Source organism: Euleptes europaea, chromosome 1, assembly GCF_029931775.1.
Source record: "Euleptes europaea isolate rEulEur1 chromosome 1, rEulEur1.hap1, whole genome shotgun sequence".
Taxonomy (NCBI): Eukaryota; Metazoa; Chordata; class Lepidosauria; order Squamata; family Sphaerodactylidae; genus Euleptes; species Euleptes europaea.
The window spans coordinates 27,276,627-27,284,396 of record NC_079312.1 but is presented as its reverse complement, the minus strand read 5'-3'; the positions used below and the strand labels follow the sequence as shown (position 1 = coordinate 27,284,396).

The window sequence follows — 7,770 nt, the reverse complement described above, 5'->3', positions numbered from 1 at the left end:
AAAATCTTCCATATCCTTCCCCTTCAGGGAATCTGTTGATTTAGCCATCCGCACATATAACCATAATTTTTATCTCCAGTCCTTAATTAAAGGTCTATTTACAAGCTTCCAAGATTTAGCAATAACCATCCTAGCTGCTGCAAAACTATATTGGCATATGACTCTATTGTTCTTATTCATATTTTCTCTAGGAATTCCTAATAAACAAAAAGCTGGATCCATATTTACTTTACTATTAATCAAATTGTTTGTCTCCCGCACTACTTGACTCCAGAATTTTTAAATTTTATTACAAACCCACCAAGCATGCATAAAAGTTCCTTTGTCCGTTCCACATTTCCAACATGAATCAGAATTTCCCATCTTAAATTTACTTACCATCTCTGGTGTAATATACCATCTATAAAACATCTTATACATGTTCTCTCTTATTTCATTAGTAATTGTAAATTTAAATTCTGTTTTCCATAACCTTTCCCAAACCTCAAGATTAATATTATATCCCAAATCTGTCATCCATTTTTTCATAACTGGTTTAATCCTCTCTTGCTCTAAATTGGTTTCTATTATGAGTTTATACATCCTTGTTATTTGACCTTTGTTACCCAAATTTAATATTACTTCCAGTTTAGATTTATTTTTATTAAACCCTAATAATTTATCTTTATTAAATATATCCTTTAATTTATAATACATAAACCAATCTCCAATCTTAAATTCTTCTCTTGGTTTAAGAATCCAAGTATCCCCATATTCTTCAATAATATCCCTATAATTACCTATATCTAAATTAAGCTGCATACCCCTTTTCATATATGCTTCTATGGGATTAATCCATCCTGGTGTTTTCCCAGCATCTTTTATATCTTTTCCAAATTTGTAATAAACTATTCCTTATAACATGGAGGTTAAAGTCTTTATTTTTTCTTTATCATACCACAGGTATGCATGCCAGCCGAATCTTATATTAAATCCTTCCAATTCCAATAGTCTAGGATTCTCCAATAATATCCAATTCCTTAACCAACCAAAACAGGCTGCTTCATAATATGTTCTTAAATCTGGAAGAGCCAGTCCTCCAGTTTCTTTTGATTCAATTAAATTATTATAAGCTAGCCTATGTCTTTCTTTTCAGTTTATCCCAATATGATAACCAACCAAAACAGGCTGCTTCATAATATGTTCTTAAATCTGGAAGAGCCAGTCCTCCAGTTTCTTTTAATTCAATTAAATTATTATAAGCTAGCCTATGTCTTTCTTTTCCCCATAAAAAATTCAAAATATCCTTCTTCCAAACTTTAAAAATCTTTACTCCTTTTATAATCGGCAAGTTCTGAAACAAAAAAATCATCTTAGGTAATACCACCATTTTAATAACTGAGATCCGTCCCCATAAAGACAGCGGTATTTTCTCCCAGTGTTTAAAATCTTTGACAATTTGGTGCCAAATTTTTAAATAATTATTCTGGAACAAGTTAAGATTATTTGAGGTTAACCATATTCCTAAATATCTAACTTTAGACTCAACAATAAATCTGTTTTTTTAATTAGATCTGCTTGTTGTGATAGTCATATGCTTTACCAAAATCTTGGTTTTACTTCTATTTATTTTAAATCCAGCAAGCTTTCCATAGACCTCTACAATATTATTCCATTTTTCCATTTGACAGTTAGGATTAGTCAATACACATACTAAATCATCCCTGTACGCTTTTACCTTATAATGATTCCTCCCAATTTTTATACCTACAATATTATCATCTAGTCTAAACTTATTCAATAATACTTCTAAAACTAAAATAAACAACAAAGGTTAAATGGGGCAACCTTGTCTGGTGCCCTTTTGAATTTCTAATGATGACGATAATACTCCATTAACCATAAGTCTAGCAGTTTGTTGGGTATATATACTCCCAATTGCTTTTTTAAAGCCAACACCCAATCCCATATATTCCAATACTTTTTCCATAAATTTCCAATTTACATTATCAAAAGCTTTCTCTGCGTCTAAAAAAATCATAGCCATTGGGGTTGGAGTAAACTCTGAATACTCTAATAAATCTATCACTGTTCTAACATTTTGGCTAATCATTCTTCCGGGAAGAAAACCAGTTTGATCTTCATGTATATACTCATTTAATACCTTTTTTTAGCCTTGTGGCTAAAATATCAACAAATAATTTATAATCATTGTTTAACAATGAAATAGGTCTAAAGTTCTTAACTTCCAATAAATCTGTATCCAATTTTGCTATTAATACTATATTTGCCTGTTTCCAGGTTTGTGGAATAAAACCATCTTGTAAACATAAATTCATTACTTTCAATAGGTATGGAGATATCTGTTCTTCAAATATTTTATAATAAAATGACTGTTCTGAATTCTTTTGCTGTTGAACGTTTATGTTTATTTTAACGTACGCCACTTCAAGCAATTAATTTGGGAAGGCGAGGTCTAAATAATTTCAGTTGCTACTTATTTATTGGAAGATTTTACTGATCATACAAACATGAACTTCAGAGCCACTGGACTACAATGTTCGTTCCCTGCCCATTACTCTTTTTACAGCTTGGTGGACCTCTTTGTTCCTCAGCGTATAGATTAAAGGGTTCAGCATCGGAGCAACCACGGTATAGAACAGGGACATCATCTTGCCTTGGTCACGGGAGTAGTTAGAAGGAGGCTGGAGATAACTAAAAATGGCTGAGCCGTAGAAGAGTGACACCACAGTTAAGTGGGAGGCACAAGTGTTGAAGGCCTTGCGCCTGCCTTCAGCTGAGCGGATTCTCAGGACTGCAACTGTGATGTAGCCGTACGAGACTATGATGAGGGCCAGAGGGAGCAAGAGGATGACTACAGAGGAAGCAGAGAGAACAGCCTCATTGACCGAGATGTCAACACAGGCCAGTCTGAGCAGCGCCGGTACCTCACAGAAAAAATGGTCTATCCTGTTGTGTCCACACACTGGGAGCCTCAGAGTCATTGCCGTCTGCACTAGTGAGTGGCTGAAGCCGATCGCCCAGGAGACAGCAGCCATTTTGAAACATACAGAATGGCTCATGATGGCAGTGTAGTGCAGAGGTTGGCAGACGGCTGCATAGCGGTCGTAGGCCATGGATGCCAACAGAAGACACTCTGTTGAGCCCAGACTAAGAGAGACATATAGCTGGACTGCACAGGCAACATAGTTGATGGTCTTTTGTTTTCTCCAGAAATTCACCAGCATATGGGGACCAAGACTGGTTGTGTAACAGAGGTCAAGAAAGGAAAGGTTACTGAGGAAGAAATACATGGGGGTGTGGAGACGGGGATCCAGCCGTGACACCACAATGATGATTGTGTTTCCAAGCAAGGTCATTACGTAGCAGATCAGGACGACTGCAGAGAGCAGCATCTCCAAGCGAGGGCGGTCAGCCACTCCCAATAAGATGAATTCTTGTGGGTAGCTTTGGTTAAGCTGTTTCCATGATGCATCACTCTTCATCTATAAAAGTCAGAAATAATGAATAGGGAACTGAAACTGGTGTGAGCAACTTACACTGAAGCAATATTTTGGGGAAGGAAAGAAGAAGAACAAGAAGAAAAGTTGGTTTTTATACCCCACTTTTTCTCTACCTTTAAGGAGTCTCAAAGTTACTTTCAATCGCCTTCCCTTCCCCTCCCTACAATAGACACCCTGTGAGGTAGGTGGGCCTGAGAGAGTTCTAAGAAAGCTGTGACTAGCCCAAGGTCACCCAGCTGGCTTCAAGTGTAGGAATGGGGAATCAAATCTGGTTCTCCAGATTAGAGTCCACCATTCTTAACCACTGCACCACTCTGGCTCTGTGAATTGCCCATGATCACCCAGTAAATCCCATTTTTGAATTGCGATTTAAGCCTAAGCCTCCAAAGTCTACTTCCATACCCTACCTAGTATACAGCCTATCAAAATATTATGTTTAGATTTTGTATAAATATTAATTAAGGATGCTCAAACACTTGCCGGTTGAGTTCAAATCCTGTTTGCCTCTGAGAAAGAGGAGATTATTTTGTTGTTGGTTCTGTTGATCTATCATCTATCACTGATGCTTTTCATCTGGTTGTTTCACAGCATTCCTTCCTAACAGTGCAGTACAGGGCAACTGGATTTTCACATATCCATGGCCCCATTTTCCCAACTGTACTGCTAGAGGGCTTGTTGAGGTTTTGATAAAATGAAGGTAATCACCATTACTATTGTAGACTAACATTCTTACAGTCTATTGTCTGAAGTCCCTGCTTACATTTTAAAACAGTATGTTCCTTGCCCTTTTCATTGTAGAAGAGGAAATGTGCTGCCTGCACTTCCTCCTTATAACTTGGCAACAGAAGCCCTAGAGACTTACTTAAAAATTAAACTCTGGGACTTCAGGTTGGAAATATATTGTTAGACTATTAGTGCACAATACTGTAATGATTTCATTTTTGGTGTTGAGTCATTGCCAACTTATGGTGACCCCCCTAGGGTTTTCAACATAAGAGATGTTCAGATGTGGTTTACTATTGCCAGCCTCCACGTCACAACCCCAGTATTCCTTGGTGGGCTCCCATCCAAATATTGACCAGGGCCAAGCCTGCTTAGCTTTTGAGGTCTGATGAGATCAGGCTAGCCTGGTCTATCCAAGCCAGGGCACAATGGTAATTACTGATTTTATAAAAAATCAAAAAGCCTACTGGTGGCATAGCAGGGGGGAAATGCAGAGAAAATCATGGCTCACTGTAGATGCAACCATGAATAATTTATTCAGTCCCACCAAATTATTTAAATCAGTCATAAATAAATAGTGTACCACTAGACCCAACAGACCAGGTGATCTGACTATGGTCAAAAATGCATGGTCGTTTAGCCACCTTTATTCCCTGTTTCAGCCAGGATTCAGCCAGGATCGAACACATGCGTTTTCGCCAAACGTGTGTTCGATCCTGGCTGAATCCTGGCTAAAACAGGGAATAAAGCAACCATGCGTTTTTGACCATCTGATTACTGCATTACAGAATGTAAAGTTTGACTGCTGAACATGTTTGATGTGAAATTCACCGCCCCACTCATATTAACTGGGAAGCCTTTGTATGACATAAGAGCATGATAACCACTATATGACACAGAACTTCCCTAAACAGCTCCTACCTTGTGGTATCTTGACAGGGACTTATGAGATCACAGAGCAGAGCTCAGTGGAGTGAAGAGGTGGAGCCTGGTAGGGTTCCTGGATCCGAGTCCATACATGCAGAAACAGAGTTCCGCATAAAGTTTCGAAGTCCACTTGTAAAGAACAGATCACATGAACCTGGAAGCAGATCAAAGCAGTAAAGGAAGGAAGAGGTAAATGAGAAAATGCTTAAGGGTAAGGATATGTTGCTGGTGACCAACATCAAGATAATTCATGCCATAGTACGGTATTCCCTATGTGAAAACTGGGTGTGAAAAATTTCCCTATGTGAAAACTGGGTGTGAAAATTGGACAGTGGATACCATGAACTGCCAAAATGACAAATCACTGTGTTTTAGATCAACTCTCCCTTGAAGCTAAAATGACTAAACTGAGGCTATTGTACTTCAGTCACATTATGAGAAGACAAGTGTCACTTAAACAGGCAATAATGCTAGGAAAAGTTGAAGGCAGTGGGGGGAAATGAAGACCCAACATGAGATGGACTGATTCAATAATAAAGGAAGACAAGGCCCTCATTTTGAAGACCCTGGGAAGGCTGTTAATGAAGGACATTTTGGAGAGCTGGCATAAGTCGGAAGCGACTTGATGGCACTCAACACACACAAGCATTTCTCCCCTGCTGTAATCAAGCTGATCACATTTTGCATTGTACCATTGCATCCTGACACCCTTCTTTGCTACACCACTCCCACCTTCTGACTGGGAGAAAAGGGCTCAGGGAATGCCATACCTTTTTGTATCTGATGAAAGGTGCATTGACTCTCAGAAGCTCATACCCTGGAAATCTTGTTGATCTTTAAGGTGCTACAGGACTTGAATTTTTTGCCAGCGTGGTGTAGTGGTTAAGAGTGGTGGTTTGGAGCATTGGACTCTGATTTGGAGAACTGGGTTTGATTCCCCACTCCTCCACATGAGCGGCGGAGGCTAATCTGGAGAACTGGGTTTGTTTCCCCGGTCCTACACATGAAGCCAGCTGGGTGACCTTGGGCAAGTCATTCTTTCTCAGCCCTACCTACCTCACAGGGTGCCTGTTGTGGGGAGGGGAAGGGAAGGTGATTGTAAGCCGGTTTGATTCTCCTTTAAGCGGCAGAGAAAGTCGGCATATATAGTGAGGGGGAAAAGTATTTGATCCCCTGCTGAATTTGCCCTTTTGCCCTCTGATGAAGAAATGACCTGTCCATAATTTTAATGGTAGGTCTATTGTAGCTGTGAGAGACAGAATAACAACAGGAAAACCCCCAGAAACCCAGAAGACAAAAGTCAGAGATTGATGTACATTATAATGAGTGAAATAAGTATTTGATCCCTTTGCAAAAGATGACTTAGTACTTGGTGGCAAAACCCTTGTTGGCAATTACAGAGGTCAGACGTTTCTTGTAGGTGGCCATCAGGTTTGCACACATCTCAGGAGGTATTTTGTCCCACTCCTCTTTGCAGATCCTCTCCAAGTCAGTAAGATTTCGAGGCTGATGTGTAGCTACTCGAACCTTCAGCTCCCTCCACAGATTTTCGATGGGATTAAGGTCTGGAGACTGGCTAGGCCACTCCAGGACCTTAATGTGCTTCTTCTTGAGCCACTCCTTTGTTGCCTTGGCCATGTGTTTTGGGTCATTGTCATGCTGGAATACCCATCCTCGAGCCATTTTCAATGCCCTGGCTGAGGGAAGGAGGTGCTCACCCAAGATTTGACGATACTTGGTCCTGTCCATCGTCCCTTCGATGCGGTGAAGGTGTCCTGTCCCCTTAGCAGAAAAACACCCCCAAAGCATAATATGTCCCCCTCCATGTTTGATGGTGGGGATGGTGTTATTGGGGTCGTAGGCAGCATTCCTCCTCCTCCAAACACGGCGAGTTGAGCTGATGCCAAAGAGATCGATTTTGGTCTCATCTGACCACAACACTTTCACCCAGTTCTCCTCTGGGTCATTCAGATGTGCATTGGCAAACTGCAGACGGGCCTGTACATGTGCTGTCTTGAGCAAGGGGACCTTGCGGGCTCTGCAAGATCTCAATCCTTCACGGCGTAGTGTGTTACCAACTGTTTTCATGGTGACTATGGTCCCAGCTGCCCTGAGATCATTGACAAGTTTCCCCCGTGTAGTTCTGGGCTGCTTCATCACCGTTCTCATGATCATTGCAACTCCACGAGATAAGATCTTGCATGGAGCCCCAGACCGAGGGAGTTTGACAGTTAGGGTTAGGGTTAGGGTTGTCACCTTCTCACCAAGCTGCTTGGCAATAGTCTTGTAGCCCAGTCCAGCCTTGTGCAGGTCTACAATCTTGTCCCTGACATCCTTGGACAGCTCTTTGGTCTTGGTCAGGGTGGCTAGTTTGGAATCTGATGGATTGATTGCTTCTGTCGACAGCAGAACTCTAACCCTAATCTGGCTGGTTGATAGGGGATCAAATACTTATTTCACTCATTATAATGCACATCAATTTCTGACTTTTGTCTTCTGGGTTTCTGGGGGTTTTCCTGTTGTTATTCTGTCTCTCACAGCTACAATAAACCTACCATTAAAATTATGGACTGGTCATTTCTTCGTCAGAGGGAAAACGGGCAAATTTAGCAGGGGA

General features: G+C 40.6%; 1 protein-coding gene across 1 annotated transcript; it reads right to left on the bottom strand.

Annotated features, from left to right (window-relative positions):
• Positions 1 to 2,531: 2,531 nt before the first annotated feature.
• On the bottom strand, positions 2,532 to 3,838 carry LOC130481945 (putative olfactory receptor 2B8). Its single transcript, XM_056854735.1, has 2 exons — positions 3,814 to 3,838; positions 2,532 to 3,436 (listed from the first exon to the last, which is right to left on the bottom strand). The coding sequence occupies exons 1-2, from the start codon at positions 3,836 to 3,838 to the stop codon at positions 2,532 to 2,534; spliced, it is 930 nt and encodes a 309-aa protein (XP_056710713.1).
• Positions 3,839 to 7,770: the final 3,932 nt, after the last annotated feature.